This window comes from Dromiciops gliroides, chromosome X (genome assembly GCF_019393635.1).
Source record: "Dromiciops gliroides isolate mDroGli1 chromosome X, mDroGli1.pri, whole genome shotgun sequence".
Taxonomy (NCBI): domain Eukaryota; kingdom Metazoa; phylum Chordata; class Mammalia; order Microbiotheria; family Microbiotheriidae; genus Dromiciops; species Dromiciops gliroides.
Window position 1 is genome coordinate 4,109,124 of NC_057867.1, and position 26,870 is coordinate 4,135,993.

Genomic DNA, 26,870 nt, shown 5'->3' on the forward strand with positions numbered 1-26,870 from the left:
CAGGGACGTCGGTGCCCTTGCCGACACCTTTTGAACCTCTTTCTGTTCCCAAAGGCATGCCTGGGTCAGAGGTCACTGAATGCTGACAATTAGTCTTGGCCCTCACTCAGACACCAGAGCTTTGGCTAAAAAGGGTAGATGGATATTATCGTGCCAATGACAAGCTGTGTGACCCGAGTCACTTCACTTCTCGCTTTCCCCTACAGATCACGTCGGTGAAGTGTCATGTTCAGTTCTCCATGTCAGTTCTGACATGGTGGATGAAGGAGGCAGTCACGAACGGCAGAGTGTATCCCCAGTATTAATAGTGTGGAGGCCAGGCCACCTGTTCATGTCCCTCCCTGAAGCTTTCTAGCAAGGGAGCAAAGCTAACTTCAAGCTTGCTACCCGGGGAGTAGTGATCCTAAGGGGCTCACTCAAAAAGACAGGAAATATGGGAAAAGAAGTAAGTATAGTTGTAAAAGACACTGAGCTTCAAGCTGTCCAGGTGAAAATGCCTATTAGATCACTGAAAAGGCAGGATTGGAGTAGAAGAGAGAGGTCAGGACTGAAAATTGAGATTTGGGTAGAATGATCATGAAACTAGCTCTATCTCTCTGAGGGAATGACTGTGGAAGAAGGACAGAATTAAGGAGAGGATTCTGGGAAGATTCTGCCACTGTTGCTGCCAATGCTTCCACACCCCCCGCCCCCAGGTGGGATCAGGGGAGGAGGAAGAGCCTGCACAAGAGACAAGCAAAGGAGGTGGGGGGAGCTAGGTGGCGCAGTGGATAAAGCACTGGCCCTGGATTCAGGAGGACCTGAGTTCAAATCTGACCTCAGACACTTGACACTTACTAGCTGCGTGACCCTGGGCCAGTCACTTAATCCTCATTGGCCTGCCCCTCCCCAAAAAAGAGAGACAAGCAAAGGCCTCACCAGCATGTTGGTTGGCAGAGTAAATGAGGGCAGTGTCATCGAAACCGAAGGGAGGTAAGAGTCTCAAAAAGTAACAGGTCGGGGGTGAGGGATTAATTGTGTGAAATGGTACATAAAGATCACAAATGAAGAGCTGAAAGGGCCTCATGAGGGTTAGAGCAGCTGACTTGTCCAGGGTCATCAAGCTAGCGGGTATCTGGGGACAGGGGAAGTCTCAGGAAGGGCACTGGCAAAGAAGAAAGTCAGCAGAACAGAGGGCTGGCTGTGGCTGCCTCTTCTAGAGAACAGCCACCAATCCAGGGTGCCCAGACACTGCTGGCAGCTGAATTTAAGAAAGGCCATAACAAACCAGCTCTTCAGTCCTTGTGATGTCTGGGAAAAAAACAAAGGCTTGGGCAGCTAGATGGCACAGTGGATAAGGCACCAGCCCTGGATTCAGGAGGACCTAAGTTCAAATCTGGTCTCAGACCCTTGACACTTACTAGCTATGTGACCCTGGGCAAGTCATTTAACCCTCACTGCCCCGCAAAAAACAAAAACAAAAACCTATGTTAGGGGAACAGCTAGGTGGCACAGTGAATAAAGCACTGGCCCTGGATTCAGGAGGACCTGAGTTCAAATCTAGCCTCAGACACTTGACATGTACTAGCTGTGTGACCCTGGGCAAGTCACTTAATCTTCACTGCCCCAGAAAGAAAAAAGAAACCTCCCACCATCACAACAACAAACAACAAAGGCTTGTCTGTGACCTAAGGGAGGTACCTCAGCTGAAACAGGTGCCCCAAATCCTTGGCACTGACCAAGCCCTGCTGGTCTGGGGTTGGTGCAGCTGGGGGAGGGCAGGCAGAAAGAACTTACCTCCTTAGGGGTTTTGTAGCCATCTCGAAGAAAGCGACAGCAGCCGTAACGACCCTGGGAGGGAGGACAAGAGGAAAAGAGAGCATTAGATTCCCAGCTCCCTCTGCAGAGCCCAGCACTGGACACAAGGGGCTCCAGGCCCTCAGCTTGGCCACCAAGCTGCTGATTCCAGCAGGTGAAGGAACAGATCATGTCATTGGCCAGAGAACTGAAGGTGCCCCTGGGCCCTGCCCCCTCACCCTTTCTGTGGTCTTCAGGGTCCTTCCTGCTTGCCCATCCTGTTTGGGTTATAATCATAAAGAACACTTACTCAGTCTCCATCCAGCCCCATCTCTGATGGATCAGGGTCCAGTGGCACAAACTGGGGATCTTGATTGGGTGTGGAATGGAATGCACATTTATTAAGCACTTACTATGTGCCAGGCACTATGCTAAATGCTTGGCAAATCTTGTCTCATCTGATCCTCCCAACACCCCGGGAGGTAGGTGCTGTTATCCCCATTTTATATTAAATGGGGAAACTGAGGTAGGCAGCAGTAAAGTGACTTGCCCAGGGTTCCACAGCTAGTAAGTGTGTCTGAGACTGGATTTGAACTCAGGTCTTCCTGACTACAAGCCCAGTGTTCATATACTGTTGCCTCAGTGATATCCAATGAGAACAATGAAAGGGCCTTAGACTTGGAGACAAAGGATATGGGTGCAAAACCTTGCTGTACTACTTGCCACTCAATGTGACCTCTTTGGACTCAGTTTCTTCTTTGGTAAAACAATGGGGCTGGACCAGAAGAGCTGAGGTCGCTTCCAGGATTTCATCCCATAATCCAATTGGTTTTTCAGTTTTATTGATTCCTTTTGGTTTTTATGCCAATTATTTTCCCCAAACCAGCTGCCCACCAGAGCCTCTGCACTGAACAGTCTTTTGTTAAAAAGGATAGTTAAGGGGCAGCTAGGTGGCACAGTGGATAGAGCACCGGCCCTGGATTCAGGAGTACCTGAGTTCAAATCCGACCTCAGACACTTAACACTTACTAGCTGTGTGACCCTAGGCAAGTCACTTAACCCCAATTGCCTCACTTAAAAAAATAAATTAATTAAATAAAAAAATAAAAAGGATAGTTAAGTAAAACCATGTCTTGACAGGACATGGGGCATGCTGCTCCTGAAGCCTGCCACCTCTCTGAAAAGAGGGGAATGCCTGCCATTTTATAAAAGGGCTGATAGGCCAGCACTCACTGAATCTGACGCAGATCAAGGTCCAGAAGCCCAAGTATTGGCACGTCTCCCTAAAGCTGGCACTCTGAATGAAAGAAGGGTCCCCATAGTGACTCACCTGAAGCTTGGTGACTATTTCCTGCTTTGTAATCTCTACCAACTGGCTGTCCTCTACTGCAAATGCTGGGAAGGAAATCACTGAAAGGACACTGGCATCTACCTCTTTGGACATCGAGGCCCGGGGCAGCATGGAATGGAGGATGGACTGAGAGAGAGAAAAGTAAGGGTCCCTATTAGGCAAGTCTTTTTTTTTGGGGGGGGGAGGCCAGTGAGGGTTAAGTGACTTGCCCAGGGTCACACAGCTAGTAAGTGTCAAGTGTCTGAGGCCAGACTTGAACTCAGGTCTTCCTGAATCCAGGGCCAGTGCTTTTTCCACTGCGCCACCTAGCTTCCACCCCTATTAGAAAAGTCTTTAGGATTCCCCCAACATGTCCCTTTTCTTTGGAAGATTCATTCCAAAGAGGAATCCTGAAGGAGGAGACACTGAGAGAGCCAACTGAGAGGCCTGGCTTACCTCCACTGTCAAGTCTGCTCCCAAACACTAACTTGTGGTCTGGCCTACCCTGAGGCAGCCAAGAATAAGGCCTAGGTTTGATGATTTCAGCATGAAGGGACAGATTTGAACCTATACTCGCCATAGAAGCCACCCTTTGTCCTCACAGAGCTTCCCTTGCCTGCTGCTAATGGGTACAGATCCCTCAAGCCCCATTAGCCCATGAACAACTGTTCAAACAACTGGCAACCTGCTTAGACAAGGGAAACCGTAGCTGCTGAGCAGTTCTGTGTGAGGCTGCTGCTGCCAGCATCTCACATGTGCCTTCTCCCAAATGGGCAAAGGCTTTTTAAAATAACTTCAAAGGTCGACATATACTCCATATTCCACACCATACTCTGAAGTTCTCACTGGCCCAGCAGAGAGGACCCTAAACGCCCCAAGCCCTACAGTAATTCTAGCCTGACCCTGCGCTCTTTGCCAGAATCGTCTCCTTTACTTGGCTTTGGGACTGTCACTGAGGGTGGCTCAGCACGTCCTCCTATTCTGTCAACTCTGCGAATCTAGAAAAGGAAAAGCTTCAGTAGTTCAGTCCCCACTTAGCCCAGGGGCTGAGTCCCCCCTAAATGGTGGCAGGCCCTCTGTGAGGGAACGGGCCCACACACCATCTCCAAGGCTCCCTGGTCCAAGCACATGGCATGATTCAAGCCAGGCCAAAGCAAACCGGGGCTTCTGTTCTCTTACCTGACAGTGCTGGACCTCGTCTGACAAGACATGGATGACAGACTGGGGCCCACCCTTCACACCAAACAGGTCCAGTTCATCCAAAGCTTCCAGGGCCGCCTGTGAGCAGCAAGTAAAGAGACAGACGCTTGAGCACCCACAGATCTGTTTTCTCTCTCCACCCCCCCAGTGTTGGGGCTTAGGGGCCAAGCACAGGCTGCCATGATGTCCCAGGTGACAGATAATAAGCCTCAAGCAGAGTGAGAGCATAAAAAGGGAGCAGGGGAAGGATCAGCGGAGAAAGGATTGTGGGGCCCTCAACCAAAACAGTGCAGTTGTACTTTGGATGCGGTAAGCCTGAGATGCCTCTGGGACCCACAGCTAGAGACGTGGGGCTAGAGATGGGCTCCATGTCTATGGCTATCCAGTTCAAGATAGCCAAAAGGCAGTTGGAAATTCAAGACCAGAGCTCAGGAGAGAGGTTAGGACTGGATACATAGACCAGGGAACCAGGCAATGAGGGTTAAGTGACTTACCCAGGGTCACACAGTTAATAAGTGTCAAGCATCTGAGGCAGGATTTGAACTCAGGTCCTCCTGACTCCAGGGCCAGTGATCTATACACTGTAGTGCTACCTAGCAGCCCCAAAATGATAACTGAACCCAAGGGACCTCACCTATGCACCCCACAGCAATGGTTGATGTGTCTTCCCAACCCACATGTGTGCCCCCATATGCTTATTCACTTCTGTCAATGTATGTTCTCATATATCTGGTCATCTGGGCCTCCATCCATGTCTCGTCCCAACTGTGCATGCCTGGGTGTTCCCTCATCTATCTCTGCTGTCTGCTGTCCCCTCGTACATCTGTGTCACATCTGTCTACAGAGCTCCATGTACTTCTTCACATTTGTCCAAGTCCCCCACCATCTGCATATTCTCATGTGTACCATCAAGTTGTCTAGCCACGTCCCCTACTTCTCTCTGTACCCAGATCTCCTGGCTGTCTCTCTGTGTGCCCTCCCACATCTGTGGGGTGACATTTTTGTCACATCTGGCTCTGTCCATCTGACCATCTATTCACTGAGTGTCCCCTGGGACTATCCCCATGTGGGTCTGGTCCCATTCCTCTGTATACATTTGTCCCTCAGGTTGTCTGTGACATATGTGGGTAAGTCTGAGGACCTAGGAGGTGCCATCCCAGGGGGGACTTTTAATGCCCCTTTCAGCTTGAGATCCTATGAGGGACTTTCTACCAACTGAAGCTCCCCAGCAATGGATACCAGTCAACACTGGGAGGCAGTGTCACAGACCGAGAGCCATCAAGGCCAACTCCCTCATTTGACAGAGGAGGGAATGAATCCCCCAGGGCTACCTGGCTTAGAAGGAAAAGAGCCAGGCTTCACAGCCTCCCAACAAAAGGCTCGTGCCACCCCACCCCAAATTTTCTGCTGAACACTGAAGACATTCAGGTACAAGTTAGCTGGCCCTTGCTACAGAGGCTGAAGAGGGCTTCTTGGCCAGCCATGGCTTGTCTCTGGGCTCCCTTATAGCTCACTAAGTTTACAACCTGTCTACCTGGCTCAGGCCGCCATGCCTGACACACCTGGTGAGCTACCAGGGCTTGTCTCCAGAGAAGACAAGCTTCATAGTTTTAATTATAGTCAAAGAAGATTACCTTTGCCATCCCGACAGAGCTCGCATTTAGCTCAGAGATGCCTTGGTTGGTCTTATCGCCACGTTCCCATATGCCAAAGTCCTGCCAGGAAAACACCACCCTGATTAGCAGAACCCTGATGAAGCCCCCATGACCCACAGGCCAGGGAGACAACTAGAAGCAACCCCCAAAGGAGCTGGTAGGGGCCCAGCAGAGCAAAGGAGAGAACCAGGGGAGAGCCCAGACATGCCATGGTGATGCCTGACGCAGACATTTCAACATGACCTTGCCCCGGGGGGTTCCTGGCAGCCTAAAAGAGCTCACCCTTCTATATGTTTATGGCTTCAAAAGGCTAAGTTGCATTTGGCAAAGAGAAGTGAGCTGTTTCCTAGGCTGCCACGGGGAAGATGGCCACACTACCAGTGGTGAACTTCTCAGGCCCTCCAGAAACCAGAAAGCTGGCAAGAATGGCTAGTGCGTGGCCTCTACAGCTGAGCCCCTGAGAAGCCAGGGGCCCATTCCTACCACAGGGTAGCATCAGGGCAGGAACAAGGCCTGTTCTGGGCTGAGGAAGGATACTTACAGCTGTTTTATAAGCAGATTCGATGTAAAACACAAGATTCTGTATGAAATTGACCTCATCTAGGCTGTGGATGATATGGAGCCCTGAGAACACAACAGAAGAGCAGCTTAAACATAGGCCACAAATCACTTCTCATTCCAGAGTCATGGGCTCAAGGCAGACCCAGAGCTGGGAGGGACCTCCGAGACCTCCGAGACCGCCAAGGCCACCTACCCCTCTTCCTCCCCCTCTGTCTGACAGATGAGGAGACACAGAAGTTAAATGATTGCTCCAAGGTCAGAGCCTGCAAGTGTCCAAGACAAGATTGGAACACAGGTCTTCCTGACTCCAAGGCTCTAGCCATTGCACCACCTAACTGCAATTCTGTTCTAATAATAGTGAGCTGCTCTTCTTATAGATTTTTTAAATTATTTATTTATTTAGAATTTTCCCCAAGTTACATGTAAAAACACATTTTTTTCACATTGATTTTTTTAAACTTTGTGTTCCAAATTTTCTTCCTCCCTCCCTCCTCACCCCTCCCTAAGAAATCAAGCAATTCAATATAAGTCATACATGTGCAGTCATGCAAAACATCTCCACGTTAGTCAGGTTGTGAAAGAAAACAGACAAAATAACTTTAGAAAGAGGAACTAACAAATAAAATTATACTTCAATCTGTATATAGATACCATCAGTTCTTTATCTGTTGATGGTTTGCATTTTTCATTCGTCCTTCTGATAGCATCCTGCTCATCATTTCTTTCACAGTTACAATTGCTGTCTTGCCCTCCATCCTATTCCCTCCCCTTGATATTTACTCTATTTTCTATCTTCTTTCACCCTATCCCTCCTCAAAAGTGTTTTGCTTTTTACTGCCCCCTCCCCCAATCTGCCCTCCCTTCCTTTGCCTCTCCCCCCTTATCCCCTTCCCCTCACGCTTTCCCTCAAGGCAAAACATATTACTATACCCACTTGAGTGTGTATCTCATTCCTTCTTTGGAGCTGCTCTTCTTTTTTTAAATTTAATTTTATTATTTTCCAGTTACATATTACATATAAGGATCGTTTTCAACATTTGTTTTTACTGGATTTTGAGTTCCAAATTTTTCTTTTCTACCCCCCCCCTTCCCTCCTTCCTTCCCAGGAGCTGCTCTTCTTATGAGAGAAGTGCTCTAACTTGTGGGGGTAGAACTAACAGGGATTCTCTCCCCCCTTGACCAACACCCAGGAACTCTGGCTTTGGCCTGAGGCACCAAGAAATAGAAACATTGAAAGACAAGACAGGCAATGGGGATTCCCTGGGATTCTGGGCTGCCCTGTTGAATGGCCTTGTACACAGTAGGTGCTCAGTAAGTGTTCTTTATGGAAAATTAGCCCCTGCTCCTGGAGATCTCAGCCATCAGGAATATGGCTACTGGTCAAGGCCAAGGGAGATCTATGAATGAGAACAAAAAGGGCAGTCTGTCCCAGATCCACGTGGCTTATGCTGTAGGCAAGACAAGACAAGAGAGCCCCCAGTGACTTAACAAACTTGATGAGGGTTACTGCTCTCCCTGACTCACCTCTTGCCTCTGCTTCAACTCAAGGGGAAAGGCGGGGGAGAAGGAGCTTAGCAATGGGGAAGGGAGAGGGGAGGGAGGCTGGAGGCTGACCCTGACAGGAAGCAGCTGACAGCAAGGGAGCAAACACTTTTCACAAGCCACAGGGGCTTGACCTAGAGGAACATCAAACAAAAAAGTAAACGGCAAGTGTTTACTAAGTGCTGGGCACTGGGGATACAAACACAAAATGACAGGAGGCTTGTAATGTGGGACTTGGGTTCAGGAGAGTGCCAGGGGCTGGGGAAACAGATCTACAGAGATGATCATTAAATGAAATGTTATCTAGATTATAGCACAATGTAATAATTTTTTGACAGGCACAGGGACCCTGCCCCCACAATGGGGGACAGGGGCGTTTATTGTAGACACAGGCCGGGATCAGCAGTTTGATTTCACCACTCACTCCAGCTTGTCCTTCTTCTTGATGATGTATCAGTTTAAAGAGCCCTTGGCAGCATTGATGAGCCCATCAGCAAGACACTCAGCGATGGTCTTAATGTTGAGGAGGGCGGCCTCTTGGGTACTGGTACAGAGGAGTCAGATGGCCTGGTTAACCCGATGCGGGGGCACACACCCACTGCCTGGCGCCTCACGGTCCCTGCCCGCCCGATCCTGGAGGATCCTCATGAGGACCACTGTTGATGATGGCATTCATGAGAACCTGCAGTGGGTTCTCTCCCGTGAGCAGGTGGATGATCTCAAAGGTGTGCTTGACGATGTGCACGGTCATGAGCTTCTTGCCATTGTTCCAACTGTGCATCATCATGGAGTTGATGAGGCACTCCACGATGGGGCACTAGGCCTTGCGAAAGTGCTTGGCATACTTCTCCTTGATGGAGATGTAATCCTGCAGGGAAATGTCATTGATCTGCATGTCGTCCATGCTCCATTTGCCAAAGAGCTTGATATCCGGGGTCTCAGCCACAGTCGGTACCACTGTCTCCCACTTACTCATGCTGGTCCTTGGACCTCGCTCAGCCCTCGGGGCATGGGGAAAGGGTCTCCGGACCTACTCAGAGTGGAGGCTGCATTCCCTCCACGTGCCTCTCTCAGGCGCCAGAACAGGAAAGAGCACAATGTAATAATTGATGTTCGTAATGCCAACCATGCGTCATTTAAAAAAGGCCCAATCTGGGGGCAGCTAGGTGGCATAGTGGATAGAACACTGGCCCTGGAATCAGGAGGACTTGAGTTCAAATCTGGCCTCAGACACTTGACACTTGCTAGCTGTGTAACCCTGGGCAAGTCACTTAACCCTCACTGCCCTACCCAAAAAAAAGGCCCAATCATAGAAAGGAGCTCAGAGGCCCATAGTCCAACCCCTACCTGGCACAGAATCCCAGCTAGAACTCAAGTGCTAAGTGGGCTCCTAGCCCCTTCAGGAAGGGGAGCTGCCAGCCCTGCAGGAGAACCTTCCACTTCCACACAGCTCTCCCTGTTAGGAAGTTGTTCAAATCCTAACTAAGCTGGCTTTTTTGTTATATCTTGTCCATCATGCCCCATGCCCCACATTACTTTTAATTCTCCTTGGGACCAAGGAGCACAAGTCTAACACCTCTCCCAAATAAAAGCCCTACAAAAACTCCTGTGCCCCCTAATCTTTTTCCTGGGCTAACATGCCCAGCTCTTTGAGCAGGTCCCCATGGATCACCATCCTCGGTCCTCTCACCATGCTGCTTGCCATCTTGTGCTTGTATCTACATCCTTTCTAAAATGCAATGCCCAGAACTTAAGCCATCTGACCAGGATGGTGGACAATCACTTGCCTGGACGCAAGGCCATTCCACATGGCCTACAACAGTTGTATGCTGCCAACTCACCTTGAGTTTGAGTGGTCCATCAAAATCCTTAAATCATTTTCACATGAATTGTTGTTTAACCCTGCTTCAACCCATCATGCACTTCTTTTTTTTTTTTTTAATGGGGCAATGGGGGTTAAGTGACTTGCCCAAGGTCACACAGCTAGTAAGTGTCAAGTGTCTGAGACCGGATTTGAACTCAGGTACTCCTGAATCCAGGGCCGGTGCTTTATCCACTGCGCCACCTAGCTGCCCCCCCCATCATGCACTTCTATGGTGATCTGTGAACCCGAGTATGGAACCTTCCATTTTTCCCTGTTAAATTTCCTCTTCTTAGCCTTGGTCCATCACTCAGCCTGTTAAGATCATTGTGAATTCTGACTTGACCATCTGATGCATTAGCTACCCCGCTATAGGCACTGCATCAACTGTAAATCTGGAAAGCATGACAACTCGACCTGCAGGCAGCATTCCAGGTATTCTGTTTAAGAAGGTAACATGTATACTAGACATTTAAAAATATTTCCATAAAGACACTCTGCTCCAACTTTTTTTTTTAATTTTGGTGAGGCAATTGGGGTCAAGTGACTTGCCTAGGGTCACACAGCTAGTAAGTGCTAAGTGTCTGAGGCCGGATCCGAACTCAGGTCCTCCTGACTCCAGGGCTGGTGCTCTATCCACTGCACCACCTAGCTGCCCCTGCTCCAACTTTTTAAAAAGATCATCCCTTGAAGCCAGATCGTGCTGAATCTATAACCTGCTTCAGATGCACATTGACTGTGTGACCCCGAGTAAGTCACTTCTCCTTGTAGTGCCCCAGACCATGCTCTAAGACCCAGAGGTGCAGAAGAATTGCCAACCTGCATCAGTGGGAGAAGTTTCCACACTGGAAGTTGCCAACATGATGAGAATCACAGTTCCAGACCAAAACCCCAGACCAACGTCACAAAGGAGTCAATGGCAGTCAATTGGAAAATTAATTTTCACAAAATGCCTTCTTTGCTGATAGCAGATAACAAAGAGTTACTATTTGTAGCACTCAAGGCACTAGTTATGTAGAGAAAAGCTGGATCAATAGGTCACCCCCTGGAATCAAGGCCAAGGTGGGAGCATTTGTCTACCAAGTGGTCTGGCAAAAACACCTCAAACATTTTCATGGCAAATGATCAATGACTTTAGAATGTCCTTGATCATCAGGGCAGTACCCTGAAGGACGAGGGCAAGGCCGCCTCCACAGTGAACTAAGCCATGACAAAATGTAAAGAGGTAGAGCCTGTGGTCATTCACCAAGGGAAGAGAGGGAGAGCAATGAACATGGAAGTTGGAGGAAGGCCAGGAGCAGCCTCTCCTATAAAAGAAGGCCACTGCAGATACTGGCTGGCCCACACAACTACCCCACTAGTCAAACAAAGTGGGGGATTGTGAATTCTGGAACCGGCCTCATTTGGCAGCAAGGGCTGAATTTCACATTGGAATATAGGAATCTATGACCATGAGGTTGGTTCAGGAAAGTAGCATCTTCATTGGCTATTACCGAAAGAATACTGTCTTTCTAGTCCTTCCTCTATTATTTCCTATTGCTCTTTCCATGTTCTGGGAAGCTCCTTATTCTTTGCCAGTCTCTACAACACTCTAGGGATCATGACAGTACCCTTTCTCAGGCTGCCTAAGCCCCCCACCAACCCTGGGCATGGAAAGTGCTTCTATTTTTTCAGTTGTATATCTAGCATAACTATCAGAAATAGCACCACCTAGGGGACAGTACTCACCTGACAGTCAGGAAGACCTGGGTCCAGATCCTATATCTAACACTGGCTGCTGGGTGCCCCTGCTCTCCTTATTTCTTAGCCAGCTGTACTACTTTGGGACAATGGCCCTACATGCTGTACCTCCCCCACCCTTTCCATCTTCCTTCTGTGTTGTTGCCTTCTCCCATTAGATCGTGAGCTCCTTGAGGGCAGAAACTGTCTCTCTCTTTTCATGTTTGTATTCCCAGCACTTAGCACAGTGCCTAGAACATGGCAAGTGATGAATAAATATTTACTGACTTACTGCTCCCCAGCAAGCTTCAGAATCAGAGTTGGAGGAAAATTTAGAGGCATCTGGTCCAACCCACAAAGGAAAGGAATCCCCACTGTAACATACGTAATGAGTGGCCTCCAAGGAAGGGGAAGCTGCTATCACCTCTCAAGGCAGCCCCTTGCACTCTGGGACAGCTCTCACTGCTACGAAGTTTGTCCTGACCTTAAGCTTGAATCTGCCTCTTTGCAACATCCCTCCATTGCTGCTCCTGGTTCTGCCCACTAGGGCCCAAAAGAAAACATTTAGTCCTTTCTTCACACGTATCATCCTTTGGCTTTCTGAAGATACCTCTCATGTTCTCCTCTCCCTACTCCACCTTGACCACCAGTCCTCGCTTCTCCAGGATAAACAGGCCCAGGTCCTTTTCTCAAGCCTCTCCTCCTATGGCCCAAACTCGGGGCCCTCTATTTCCTCTGAACACTCTCCAACTTAGAAGTGTCCTTACACCATGGCACCTGAACTGACCACAATCTTCCAAACTGAATACTCTGCCCTCCTTAGTGCTGCCCAAGATGGACCTGCTTTCTCAGCTGCCACATCACACCCTGCTGACTTATACTGAGCTTGGAGTCCACGGAAACTCCTAGTTCTTTTTCAGAACTGCTGTCTAACCATACCTCCCCCATCTTGTACTGGTGAAGCTGGTTTTTTTGTACCCATGTGGAAGACTTTACGTTCATCCCTAGTACATTTTGTCTCATTGGGTTCAGCCTGGTGCAGGAGCTTGACAAGGGCCCTTGGGATCCTGCCTGGCAGCTGGGTCAGCTCTCCCTCCCAGTCTCATGTCAACTGAACATTTGATGCACATGCCATCTAGGCCTCACTCGAACTCACTGACACAGAGACGAGCAGAGATTCCTGGGGCCCTCCACTGCACATCTCCTGACAAGGTGACAACAGAGTCATTTATGACTATTCTTTGGGTCCAGAATTCAACCATCGCTGAATCCATGTAATTATGCTATTGCATAGGCCACATGTTTCAATAATGGACAATAATGATAATATGAGATACTTGATCAAAAATCAGGTAAACTGTGTCCACGGTAATGCTCTCATCAGTTGCTTTAGCTGTCCTGTCCAAAAAGGAAATAAGGTAAGTCTGGCAGGCCCTGGCCTTGGGGAAGCTAAGTCAGTTCCTCAGAATCGTTGCTTCCCTTTCTAAGTTATTGCTAGCCATCCCTGTAACCATCCATTCTAGCTTTTTCTCAAGAATGGAAGTCAAGCTCCCTGGCCTATTGTTTGTAGATTCTGTTCTCTTCCCTTTTATGAAAGTTGGGGTGCCATCTGGGAAGGGTGCCATTTGCCCTGTTTTCCATGATCCTTCACATACCACTGCCATTGAGTGCCTAAGCAGCCACAGCTGCTGGGTCTTTCAGGAACCAAAGATTTGGTTCTTCTGGGTCTTGACTTAAATTCAGCAGAAGCTCTCTTACTCTCTCCCTTACTCACCAAACAATTAATAAATAGCAAGCACCTACTATGTTCCAGATACTGTGCTAAGCACTGGGGTAACAAAAAGAGGCCAAAGACCGTCCCTGCCCATGAGTTTACAATCAAATCTCTTATAGTCTAATCTTGGAGCCCAAAGGTCATTTTCCTTGTTGGAGAAAATGAAAGCTGACTGTGCCTCCTGTGCATGCTTGACCCTGGGCTGGGGTATTAGATTCTCCCACAATCTTCTTTCTTCTTCCTTTCCAACCTGGTCCCGGGCAGGATGGCTCCCGCAAAGAAAGGTGAAGAGAAAAAGAAGGGACGTTCTGCCATCAATGAGGTGGTGACCAGGGAATACACCATCAACATTCACAAGCGGATTCATGGAGTAGGCTTCAAAAAGTGAGCTCCTCGGGCTCTCAAGGAAATCCGCAAATTTGCCATGAAGGAAATGGGAACTCCAGATGTACGCATTGACACCAGACTCAACAAAGCTGTTTGGGCCAAAGGAATAAGGAATGTCCCGTACCGTATCTGAGTGCATTTGTTTAGGAAATGCAATGAGGATGAAGATTCACCAAACAAGCTGTATACCTTGGTTACCTGTGGGCCTGTCACCACTTTCAAAAGCTTACAGAAGGGGCAGAGTATGGGAAACAGGGGCAGCGAGGTGGCACAGAGGATAGAGCATCAGCCCTGGATTCAGGAGGACCTGAGTTCAAATCCAGCCTTAGACACTTGACATTTACTAGCTGTGTGACCCTGGGCAAGTCACTTAACCCTCATTGCCCCACCAAAACAAACAAAATGAATGTTGAAAAGCTTACAGTCAATGTGAATGAAAACCAAACTGAACTTCATTTAAATAAAATTATAAAATGTCAAAAAAGAAAAAAAGAAAAAGAAAATGAAAGCAAATAATAATAGAGCAGCTCAGCCTTCTAGCCTTCTCTCTGTTGCCAGTTCTCATCATCTTATCCACCTCTTTGAGCCTCAGGCAACTTCCAAGATCCAAGCACTAATTACAGTTACAATTGTAATCTCTCTTGGGGGAATAAGTGCCCATACCAGGAAGTCAGGAATTCCATTCAAGAAACCCCAGATCTTTCCCGTATTCATGTACATCAACTATAAACATCTTTTCTTTTCTTTTCTTTTTGTGTGAGGCAATTGGGGTTAAGTGACTTGCCTAGGGTCACACAGCTAGTAATTGTTAAGTGTCTGAAGTCAAATTTGAACTCAGGTCCTCCTGAATTCAGGGCCATTGCTCTATCAACTGCGCCACCTAGCTGCCCCTATAAACATCTTTATGTAAATATTTTAAAACTATTTTTCTTAAAATAAAACAATCTCACAGTTGTCATTAAAATTATAGCATGGGTTGAGCTAAAAAAATAATTCTATGTCTTTCTCATCAAGGGAAAATATTCAGAAAATAAGTTTGTTGCTACAGTTCAATCACTTCCTTTTACTGGGCCTCAGTTTCTTTCTCTGCAAAATGATCTCTATGGCCTCTCCTACCACTAATACTCTATCGTCTATGACATATAACAAAACAATTTAGATGTCTGCGACTTTACTGATGATGACAACAGCAAGTGCTACTATGTCCATAGCACTTTCAGGGTTGCAAAGTGCTCTTTCCATATGTCATCTGGCATTTTTGATCTTTACGATAATCCCAGGAGGGAGATATTGTTATTATCCTCATGTAACAGTTGAGGAAACTGAGGCAGACAGAGGTAAAGTGACTTGTCCAGGGTCACACGGCCACTAAGGGTCTGAGACGGGATTTGGACTCAGGTCTTCTTGATTCCAGGCCAAGCACTCTACCCACTGGGTGCCCCCAGCTGCCTGGTAGAGGGAGTTCCTCACCCATAAGTCTAAACCCCACTGGAAAAAAAGATAAGATTGGACAAGGTCATCTCCAAGGTTCTTTTCAGCTGTAATGGCGGTGTTCACTATTACTTCTACTACTTACTTGTGTGACTGTTTCCTCCTCTCTACGTGAAGGAGTCAAGCTAGATGCCCTGGAAGTCCCTGTTAGCTCTAGCTTTGTGTTCTCATGATCCTAAATGAATCTATGGCAAATAAAAGAATATCTAATTCCATTTTCTGATGTGGGGCCAATCAAATCTGACAAAATATCCATATGATTCTCCTTTAAAATATGGAGTGTCCACACCTACACAGGAAGCCAGCTAAGGGCTAGACTCAGAGCCAGGACAAGAGAAGCTACTGAGGGGAAGAAACTTTAGCCCCTTGTCACAGAGCTGGATTACAATGACATGGAAGTACAAGAAGCTACTCTCCTGTTTGGGAAAAAAAGTCCCACTGACTTTTCCTGCCTAGTAATTTCCCTCCAATACCTACTGGCTAGGCAAGCAACACAATGGAGGTCAATTATATCAAGCTTCTTACTGGCCGGTGGCTGGTTCTCTGATGCATTTACAACCTCCTGGTAGCCCTGGAAGGCCAAACACATGGGACTCAAGAGCAATCCCTCTCCTCAGGCCCAAAGAGGCCTGGAAAGCGGCCTGAATGGTGTAGCTTTAAGCAGTGCAAAGCCATCTCATATCTTGGACCCAAGTATCCTGGATGTGCCCGTCCTCCTGACCCACCTGAGGCCGTCATTTGGGCCAGGAACAGCAGGAAAACAGAGGTGGCATCCAGCTGCAAGTGCCCCCACTGATCATCTCCCACCACAGTGGCACAGCTGTTGGTGTTGTACTTGGCATGGAGACTGTCTTTGGTGCTCTGACTGTATTTGAAGGACTCCACCTTGTCCACCTGAAACAGAACAGGGAGAACTAGAACGTTCTAGAACTGGAGCCTTGCAGTCCCTCTTTCCCGCCACCAGTGACAATGGAAGAACTTTCTCTTTCTCTGGGTCCCACCAACATTGATTAAGAACTGCTGAGTGCTATGCACTGTGCTAGGCATGGGGTGGAGGGAGAAGAGGCAGGGGGATCCTGCCCTCTTGGAGTTCGCCACCCTTTGTGAAATGTGGATATTCACTAGCTACAAAATACTAGGTAGACACACACACATCCACACCTACGGTTACACCTGCATGGTCCGCGCCTCCTCCCCTATCTGTCCACCTCTAATTTTTCTCCTTGATGCCGGGCTCACATGGCCAACAGCCTTCAGGATGTGCCCCCACCCCCAAATGACCTGTCATCATTTCAGACTCAAGATGTCTCAGGCTGAATCTGTCATCTTCTTCCCTCAGCCTGGCCCTCTTCTAGACTTCCCTAATCTGTCCTTCCAGTGTCTCCACATTTCTTCCTTGTCTGTCTGTCTCTGTCTCCCTCATCAGCTCCCACACCCAAACATTGCTCTTTCTAAGTCCATACCGTTACCAGCATCCACCCCTCTATCTCCTCTCATATAGGGTAGGTCCGTGACCTCTCAACTGCACTCATGACTAGTGTCCTAGTTGACTTCCAACAGCTTCCAGCTTCTTCCTTCTCAAGGTAGTTAAGTGTCAGGCCTGGAGTCAGGAAGACTCATCTTCCTGAGTTCAAATCTGGCTTCAGACACTTACTAGTCGTGTGGCCCTGGGCAGGTCACTTTACCCTGTTTGCCTCAATTTCCTCATTTGTAAAATGAGCTGGAGAAGGAAATGGCAAAGCACTCCAGGATCTTTGCCAAGAAAATCCCATGGTTTTTTTCATTGATATGCTGTGGTCCATGAGAGTCAGACACACCTGAACAACAAAAATTGAAGTGTCTCTAAGTCCTGCCTGTCCCCATTATGACAGTGTGGTGTCTCCATGAAGTCCCTCTGCACTACTGTTTCCTCCTCCTCCTCCAAGCTGTCCTTGACTCCTTTGGCACCTCATCCTCCCTCCAGTGCCCTGATCTGGGATCATGATGCCCCCTCCACATGGGCAAGGGATATGGCAGGGTCCTTTTGGGTGCTATGCCCTCTGTGCCTAGACCAGCATCCCAGAGCCCAGCCCACATGACACTAAAACAATTCCCCTGGCCCAAGATGTCATGACAATGAGAGTGGAAAAGTTAGTCAAAGACATTTCTTAGCTGTTACATCAACATGTGCTGAGACATTCAGAGAAGAGCTCCAAGATAGTAGACACCCATCAAACACCAGTTATCCTTAAGACTCAAGAATGTGGAGGGAGGGAGGGACAAAGGCTGGTAGAGCACATGCCAGGCAAGAGGCACATACAGGGCTTACCAGAGGGATTAGAGGGGGCCTTTTAACTAATTTGGAAAGATCTGGGAGGGGAATGAGCACCTCTGATTCCTCATGCTTATAAGGGAGACTGAGTGACAAGGCTGGAGCACAGGGAGATAGATAGCAGCAGTGGCCGAGCTGCCCATCATAAGAGACACTGGCAGACAGTGAGGGGCCTTGAATGCCAGAGGTAGAAGAGAGCTCAGGTGGTGCCCTATTCCTTTCAACTTACAGCTCCTCTATTGTAGCCATGGGCTGCGGTTTCTCCTCTTGGAGGGTGGGAAGGGGGCGCCTCCTTCTTAAACCCAAGGGACCCTAAGAGTGGGGCCAAACTGACTCCTAGTAAGATGGTCCAAGGCCCCAGGAAGAGGAAAAAGGGAGGGGCCTGTTCTTTTTCAATTCTCATTCTCTCATTTTCTGTCTCTGTTTCTCTCTCTCCTTCTCTCTCTCTCCCTTTCTTTTCCCGTCTGCTCTCTGTTCTTTTCTGAGTGTCTCTCCCCTCTTTTTCTCTTTCTGTGGGTCTATCTCTCTGTCTCTTCCTTTCCACTTCTCTGTCCCTATCTCCCTCCTTCCTGCTTTCTTTTTCTGTCTGTCTCTTTCCCCATCTGTGTTCCTGTCTCTTCCATGTCTCCCCCTTGTTTCTGTCTCTCTCCTCTCCTCTGTTGCTGTCTCTGTCCCTCCCTCTCTATCCCTGTCCCTGTCTCTGTCTCTATCTCTCTCCCCCTCCTTCTCTCTCTTTCACAACCCTGATATTTTCAGCATCATATGTCGCTTGCACTCCTATTACCAACAGTAATTCCTTGATCTGCCTGTGAAGAGAGAAGGCCAAGGAACAGGGTCCATACGATATGGTACAGGGCAGAACTGACAGGTGGGCAGCCTGTGGATGGCTCTTCCTTCATCTGACAGAGGAGGAAACTGAGGCCACAAAAGGCAACCTGGTTTGCCGTAGGAGTCACAGCAAGTGGAGGGTTCTTCAGGCCTGACGGCATTTTCAGGGCTGGAGAGGAGAAGCTGTGGGGCAGCGGGGGGCACCATACCTGTCTGATCATGCACTGCAGCAGCCCCCTCATCAGCTTCACGACACTCTGCAGGGGGGAACAGAAAATCTGCCTGTTAGTGCTGTGCCCAAGGACAGGAGCGGCCTGAGTCAGCGGGTGCAGCTGGTCCCCGACCTTTGCAAAGCACGTAACTCTATCCCCACTGAGCACTGACATGGCATTTGCTTCATGAGCACACGGAAGAGCACGGGGTACTGGGAGGAGGGTGGAAAACTACCCACCGCCTGCATCCAGGCAGGCCAAAGAAAGAAGCCAAGCAGCATTTGCTCCAGAGCTGGCCACCTGAAAGAGCTGAGGGGTCACCCCTGAGCTGACCCCAGGCAGGAGGGGGAAGTTGTCCTGCCAAGGCCCAGGAGGGCTGCTCGGCCACAGGACTGAGGGGGCCTCCCGGCCCTCCCGGCCCCTAGCCCTTCTTCTCCCAGAGCCAGGAGTTGTGTTGGAGAGAGCACAGGAACACCCATCTGGACCTCTTCCAGAGAACAAGGAGCTTCAGTTCAGAGACAAGTGCAGAGGCACCGTGCCCAAAGTGAACCCACCCACCCCTCCTGCTAGAAGCACTGAGAGCGGGCCTCCCCAGCCGGTGGCCCCACTTGCCCTACTGGGGCCTGATTCTAGACTCTGCATGCCTGAGGAACCCCAACTCCAGCCCTCCAGCCCTCCAACACCCTAGGCCCCAGGCTGGGACCACTCATATAGCACACACCACATGGCCCAAGATCAGCTCAGAGGCCAGCCCCACTTTGTAAGCAGCTTTTGTCCCACGCTCCCAATGGAGCACAGCCAGGCAAAGAGTGGACTGAAGGCTTAAGGGGAACCGAGGACATCTGGGAAGTGAAGCTCAGTCGATCGCCCCACTACTCCTGGTGACACAAATGATGTGGGGTGAAGAGCAGGGGAGAGAGGAGTCCTTATTTAATGTCACCCAGGCTAGAGACTCTAAGATGCTTCCCCCCAAAGACTGCCACCTCCCCCAAAGCAGTGCACCTTGCCTAAGAAGGGAAAAAGGAGAACAGATGTCTACTTTGAATTGATCAACAATGAGCTAGAACTATAAAGTGATGGGATTTGATTCCAAGTTCCCTCCCTCTCTCCCCACCTTAGAGTGGTCCTGTTTTACAAGGCCCATCATGCAACATTGCTCAAGTACTTTGGGGGGGGTGGGATGAATGGAGGGGGGCTGGGAAAGATCAGGGCTTCCCCTACCCTGGGAGAAGCCAGATCCAATTCTGTAGCCCCACATGGCCCACCACACTTCCACTGCTCCAGGGGTCATGTCCACTGCCCCAGGGGTCACATCTACTGCCTCCTTTCTCCTTTACCTGAGTAAGCTGAATATACTGAAGTTATCATTACAGACCTCCCACCACCACCACCACACATGCACAGAAGAGTCTGTGCCCAAAGAGGAAACCATCGGCCAAGTCTGGAGCCTTCCCAACATTCTGTAAGAAATCTGGCTCTTCTGCTTGCTCCTCTGCCCATTCCCCCCACACCCATCTCCATGAATCCTCCCAGCTAGGTCACTAACGGCACAGCCAGAAAACTTCATGGACCCTGGAGGATACCTTCCATTTCCAAAGGCTCCACCCATTGCCATGGTCTAATCCTAACCCTGACCCTGAGGTCAGACTGGAGATGGCTGGTTGAGCAGGTGGCTGGGAGGATCTCCTGGTCCGCCAAAGTGGCCACACATGGCTTCAGTCGTCAAATGGACACCAACCTAATGCCTAGTGGAGCTCCAGCTGGCCCGGGCTCCAAGAAGGAGAGAAGAAGGCAGGCTCTTGGAAGCCCAAGCCTTGCTTTGTAGTCCTGGCTTTCAGGGCTACACGCCCTTGGTCAAGTCAGGAGACCAAAGGTTTCAAGCCTGGAGGGGTCACAGAGGTGATGTCATTCAATGTCATGTTACAGAGAAGAGGGGTGACTTTGCCATAGTCACAAAAGTAATGAGGGGCAGAGCTGGGTAGGATCTGAACCCAAGTCTTGGGTTTCTAGACGTGGCATTGTTCCTAGCAGCAGAATTTCTGGATGTCAGAACAGCAGCCATCTACCCAGAGTGGGAAGTGGCTGGACTAGGTGTACTGAGGTCCTACCTGCCCATTCAGGGGCACAGGGGGAAGCTCACTTAAACACTACCCCCACAGTAAGATGTATGAGCAAACCAACAGGGCCTGAAAAGGGTGGTTATAGCTATGGAAGTCAAAGAACAGTCTTTCCTTGTGTCCAGTTGGAATGGCTGTTGGTCCTATGCAAACATCATCAGTCAAACAGGAGGGACAGCGTGATGGACTTGCCCCAAAGAGTAAGCTTAGAATAAATAGGCTGGACCCAGCGAAATGCGTGTATTTACCAGGAGGAATGTGAGCTTTAGGAAACAGCCCCAGGCAACAGCACAGTGGGCTTTTGAGTAGAAGGAGCAACTGCACTGGCCAGGCACAGGCCTGAGTAAAGCAGGCTCAGAACGTTCTGGGAGTGGAGAGGAAAGGAAGACTGAGGAAGGAAAGTAAAAAGTGGGAAAAAAAAACCCCAAATAAAATTAAATTTAAAAAAAAGAAAGTAAAAAGTAGACACAAAGCCTAATTTTTTTGTTTTGTTTTGTTTTGTTTTTGTAGGGCAATAAGAGTTAAGTGACTTGCCCAGGGTCACAAAGCTAGTTAACTGTCAAGTGTCTGAGGCCAGATTTGAATTCAGGTCCTCCTGAATCCAGGGCTTGTGCTTTATCCACTGTGCCACCCAGCTGCCCTCCAAAGCCTAGTTTTCTTTGCTAACTTCAGCCTGCTAAGTCGTGGCTGCCTCTCTTCCTCCTTCCTACCCAGCTTCTTTACAGCCCTTTGGACATCCAGGGTCCCCCAGTGGGTACCCCAGGTTGTCCCCATGTGGGTGCCCCAGTGTCCTGAAGGATTTCTTTACCTGCTCCAATTCATAGGCCTTCGCCTTGTCCTCATCTCGGTCTGCATTCTTGCGGTAAGCCAGGCCCAGGCCCCACACCGCCAGTATGCTGTAAACGTTATCCCGGACCCAAGCATCTTTCTGATCACAGCTGGCTGGAAGTAAGCCAGTCACAGGATTCTGCAGAGCCAAAAATGGAAGTCAGAAGAGATTCAAAGACTGGAAGGGTGGAGAGAGGAGAGGTGGGGAGATGGAAGCTACCTGGAAAGCCCCTGAGTTCCAGGACGCTAGGGGAAATCTAATCCAGGAAATGGGCTCATCATTCCCTTCTTTGGCTCTCCTACTTCAGCTGCAAGCACAAACCTTGTTATTCGAAGGCTGGAGTCTGGCCTTTAAATCGGAATTACGGACACTTTGACCAGAGCCATAGCTTGAGAACTAGTCTGGGAAGAAGGAATGATCAAGTCCAAGTGTGCAACAATGCCTACTCACTGGCTGTGTGACCTGAGCGTCCTTTTGTCCCACTTTGGGCCTCAGTTTCCTTCCTCTGTAACATGAGAGGGTTGGGTGTTCTCCAAGGTCATTTCTATCTGTGATCTGGTGTCCATTGCCCTCTGGGGGTCTTGGTTTCCCCCTTTGTAACAGGAAGAGATTGGAGTGCTGGTCTCCAAAGTCCCTCTCAGCTCTGACGGAGTAAGGCCAGATAAGCATTAAGAGCCTAGGTGAGCACAGGCTCGTGCCAGGGTTTGGTACTTTAGTTTTGTTGGGGCTTGGGAGGGGGGGGGCAGAGTAGAAGGAAGAATCATGATATCTCAGGTGCACCCGGGTCTCCTAAGTCCTCCGGGTCTCCTAGGGTGGCTGTAAGGCTCTGGCCCCAGGCCAGCACCTCGAGACCCCACCCCCACCCCTCATGGGCTATCAACCCCGGGGCAGAGAAGCCCAGCCAAAGAGCGCTATTAATTAGGCACCTAATGTGTGCCAGGCGCTGGGGATCCGGAGCCCGAGGCAAGGGATCCCAAACCTCGGGGGAACTTAGAGATCGATCCCCTAGGACAGTCATCTCCCCTTCCAGATGGGGAAACTGAGGCCCGGTCAGAGAAGCCAACTTGCCCAAGGTCAGGGTTGGCTTCTTGAGAGAGAGCCAGCCACGGAATGGGTGCCCAGCCCTCCTTCCCCGGCTCTCACCTGGTGGCACAGGATGGTCTGCTGCACCAGGCGGGCGTAGCCATCGAGCCGGACCCCCGAATTGCTCCTGCTCCTCATCGCGCCTCTGTCCGGGTGGCGGCAGCAGCGGCAGCTGCGGTGAGTTCGGCTATGCCGGAGGCGGGGCGGGCCCGAGGGCGGGGCGACGCTGGAGGGCGGGGGCGGGGGCGGGGGCGGGGCGGGGCGGCCGCGCAAGGCAGGAGCCGAGCGAGGGGACAGCCGGGGAGGGCGGGGACAGCCGCGGCGGGAGGGGGCGGGGCCCGAGCCCCCAAGGCCCAGGCCCCCTCCTTGAGCTCCCCGGGCGGGGCGCGCACTTACACACTCTTACACTCACACACGCTCACGCTCACACTCACACTCACACACACGAAGTCCCCACCCTCAGCCTGGGTCGCTGAGGGACCCCCTTCTCTTTCTCCGCTCTGGGGGGCGCTGGGAGACCTCTGGAGGCGCGCGCCTCAGAAGGCTCCGAGGGACCGACAGACATTTCCCCACTTAGAGCCAAAGCGCAAGGTGGCGCGGAGCCCGGCCCTAGCTTCTTAGCGCTCGCTTTAAATCTTGCGCAGGCCCAAAGCTGCGCGCTCAGCCCGGCTCCTCCCCACCCCCTCCCGTCCTCCCCTCGGCCGGTCTGTGGGACGGAGTTGGGAGATGATCCCTAGGGAAGTCTGGGAACCGGGCCGTCGTCTGGGAGCCGGCCCGGGGCAACCCAGCCACCCTGGGGCCACCGCCGACGACGGGAGGCGGCCCTGGCCCGGGGTCAGCGGCCTGCGCAGGAAGCTCCCCTGCATCCCTGGCCACTCGGCCGGGCCGGCGTTGCAAGTACGCTCCGCACTTTCCCGCCTCGGAACCTTTGCTCAGGCCCCTCCTCTCGGCTCCCTTCAGTCACACGCGGGCCAACCCCTTCATTTTACAGAAGTGGAAACTGAGGCTGGGCAAGCGTGGTACCGTGACCAATGTCACACGCAGGTCCACTGCACCGCAAAGCCTCCCCTCCCACAGGAACTTTTTTTGAACTCCGAATGACCGGACCTACTTAGCCCAGTACCCCTAACTTGTCGGGCACGAGACCCGCAGCACCCACCTCACCCAGTCCGGCCCGGCCTGGCAAGGCGACCCGCTGTAACTGACCGACTCCACTGGCCTGCTCATCTGCGCCCCTCCCTCCAGCTGGGCAGGTCAAGGGTCATCCAGGCCTGTCACGCTGCAGAAGCTCATTACTATGACTTATTACTGTTGCTGGAAGATACCTCAGCGAGTCCCCCCCAAAAGGGACCCCCAACACAATGCCTCCACCCCCTTGAGCAGCTCCCCTCCCTCACTGGGGGCCAGCCCTCCCGGTTCCAGCTAAATCAGCCTCCTGGCACCTTTCCCCAATTGCTGCCAGTTCTACCAGATGGACCCAAGTGGAACAAGTCCGTCCTTCCCCCATATGAACTCATATTTGCCAGTGCTACCATTTGTGATCATAGAATCAGAGTCACAGAGATGTAAAGAGGAAAGGAAGGTAAGAGGTCATCTAGTTGAAATGCCTCATTTTGCAGATGGGGAAACTGAGAACATGCCAAAGTTCCATGACTTGAAAATCACATAAGGAGTAAATAGCAGAGCTGAAATTCAAACTCAGAAAGGTCATCAGATCATCTGGGAATATAACAGAGCTCTAGACTTCTTGGAGAACTTAAATGTAAAGGGTACTAATTAGCAAAAAGAGATGGCTTAGGGGGCAGCTAGGTAGTGCAGTGGATAGAGCACCGGCCCTGGATTCAGGAGGACCTGAGTTCAAATGTGGCCTCAGACACTTGACACTTACTAGCTGTGTGACCCTGGGCAAGTCACTTAATGCTCATTGCCCTGCAAAAAAAATAAATAAAAATAAAAAAATAAAACAAAAAAAGAGATGGCTTACAGTGAACAAATTCAGAGCAAGAAATTAGCAGATCACTAATGAATTCTGGGTTCAGACCTGCTCCAGGCCTAGGGAAATTCACCAACATGGAGGTGATACACTGATAAATGTTTAACAACCTGCTTTTTTTTGGGGGGGGTATGTGTAGCACTCTTTGAAGTTTAATCTGAATCATTAACATTTTCTCCAGCACACTCTTAAGTCTAGACAAACAACCAAACAATAAATCAAGTCCAGACTTTCAGCTTTTACTGATTTTCTAGGTGCTCACCCTAAACTTTTCTCAATTATCTCTCCAGGTAAGAGCTGTCTGTAGCTCCTGCAACATGTCAGCTCAAGATCATTGGCTTTAGATGTGGTCACAGGAGAATTTTTTCCAAGCCTTCCAAAGGCAAGTCATTCTTATAATGATAAGAGGCTTTTTTGTTTGTTTGTTTTGTTTTTGCAGGGAAATGAGAGTTAAGTGACTTGCCCAGGGTCACACAGCTAGTAAGTGTCAAATGTCTGAGGTCACATTTGAACTCAGGTCCTCCTGAATCCAGGGTTGGTGCTTTATCCACTTCGCCACCTAGCTGCCCCCCATAGAGATTATTTCTAAACAGAGATAGAGAGACTGAAGTGTAGTGGATAGGGGGGCTAGACTCAGAGTCAGGAAGTTCAGAGTTCAAATCCTACTTCTGATACTTACTATTTGTGTGATCCTGGACAAGCCACTCTCTGAGCCTCAATTTCCTCCTCTGGCAAATGAGAATGATAATAGCCCCTTCCCCAGGGACTATCCTGATCATCAAATACAAATCTGTATAAAACAATTTGCAAACCTTAAAGAGCTTTATCAATGTTAGCTAGAGACAGAAAGGCTTCATCTGTGACATGAGCTGGAGAAGGAAATGGCAAACCATTCCAGTATCTCAGCCAAGAAAACTCCAACCGGGGTCCTGAAGAGTCAGACAGGATTGAAAAAGGACTCAACAATGACAGCAACAATTGGCCACCCTGCATCAAGGCATCCACTTTCTCATCTGTAAAGTGAAGGGAATAGACCAGATCAGTGGTATCAAACTCAAATAGAAATGGGGGCCATGAATCTCTGCAGACTGCATTTGCACTGAGAAAACCATACGTTGATATTTTTTTAAATTAATATAAAAATAATAAAAAATTAATATATTGGGTGCAGCTAGGTGGCACAGAGGATAAAGTACTAGCCCTGGATTCAGGAGGACCTGAGTTCAAATCCAGCCTCAGAGACTTGACGCATACTAGCTGTATGACCCTGGGCAAGTCACTTAACCCTCATTGCCCTGCAAAAAAAACCAAACAAAAATTAATATATTGGGGACAGCTAGGTGGTGCAGTGGATAAAACAGCAGCCCTGGATTCAGAAGGACCTGAGTTCAAATGCAGTCTCAGACACTTGATGTGTACTAGCTGTGTGACCTTGGGCAAGTCACTTAACCCTCATTACCCCGGAAAAAAAAAAAACACCAGATACAGGAAAAAACCTTCAATAAAGTACATTCATCAATGATCCCCCCCCCACACACACACACACAGACACTCATACACTCTCTAAAAAGAATACATAGTTTTTAAAAGTATCTACTCGAATCACCACTCTTCTACACAATGGAGAAACATTTGAAACATTCCTACTCAAAACAGAAATACAGCTGCTGCTCAGTCTCATTCATCACTCTTTTCCATGAAGCATTAGAAATGCTAAGAATTGGAGGCAGCTAGGTGGCACAGTGGATAAAGTGCTGGTCCTGGATTCAGGAGGACCTGAGTTCAAATCTGACCTCAGACACTTGACACTTACTAGCTGTGTGACCCTGGGCAAGTCACTTAACCCTCATTGCCCTGCAAAAAATTTAAAAAACTTTTTTTGGGGGGGTGAGGCAATTGGGGTTAAGTGACTTGCCCAAGGTCACACAGCCAGTAAGTGTTAAGTGTCTGAGGTCAGATTTGAACTCAGGTCCTCCTGACTCCAGGGCTGGTGCTCTATCCACTGCGCCACCTAGCTGCCCCCCAAATTTTTTTAAAAAAAAGAAATGCTAAGAATTACTCTAAGGAAATCAAAGAGATTTAGAAGGATTCGCATAAGAAATAGAAAGGTCAAATATCAGTATGTGCCTATGACACAATTATTTACTTAGAAAAGCCATCAGCCTCCATGAACAAAAGCTCAGGAGGCAATCAATGAGGCA

At 49.5% G+C, this 26,870-nt stretch overlaps 1 protein-coding gene and 2 pseudogenes across 2 annotated transcripts in view; 1 reads left to right on the forward strand and 2 right to left on the reverse strand.

Annotated features, from left to right (window-relative positions):
* PHKA1 (phosphorylase kinase regulatory subunit alpha 1) overlaps nucleotides 1-22,872 on the reverse strand; it is an 80,150-nt gene extending 57,278 nt beyond the window's left edge. For both annotated transcript variants that reach the window (XM_043974168.1, XM_043974166.1), the window contains exons 1-9: nucleotides 22,737-22,872; nucleotides 21,573-21,731; nucleotides 18,645-18,692; nucleotides 16,022-16,190; nucleotides 6,503-6,585; nucleotides 5,941-6,021; nucleotides 4,286-4,384; nucleotides 3,107-3,253; nucleotides 1,777-1,830 (exon numbers count right to left, since the gene is read on the reverse strand). In XM_043974168.1, coding sequence (XP_043830103.1) covers nucleotides 1,777-1,830; nucleotides 3,107-3,253; nucleotides 4,286-4,384; nucleotides 5,941-6,021; nucleotides 6,503-6,585; nucleotides 16,022-16,190; nucleotides 18,645-18,692; nucleotides 21,573-21,731; nucleotides 22,737-22,814 — 918 coding nt within the window. In that variant the 5' untranslated portion in view covers nucleotides 22,815-22,872. The remainder of the gene's footprint in view (nucleotides 1-1,776; nucleotides 1,831-3,106; nucleotides 3,254-4,285; nucleotides 4,385-5,940; nucleotides 6,022-6,502; nucleotides 6,586-16,021; nucleotides 16,191-18,644; nucleotides 18,693-21,572; nucleotides 21,732-22,736) is intronic.
* Nucleotides 8,485-9,040, reverse strand: LOC122733615 (annotated as a pseudogene).
* On the forward strand, nucleotides 13,291-15,281 carry LOC122733491 (annotated as a pseudogene).
* Nucleotides 22,873-26,870: the final 3,998 nt, after the last annotated feature.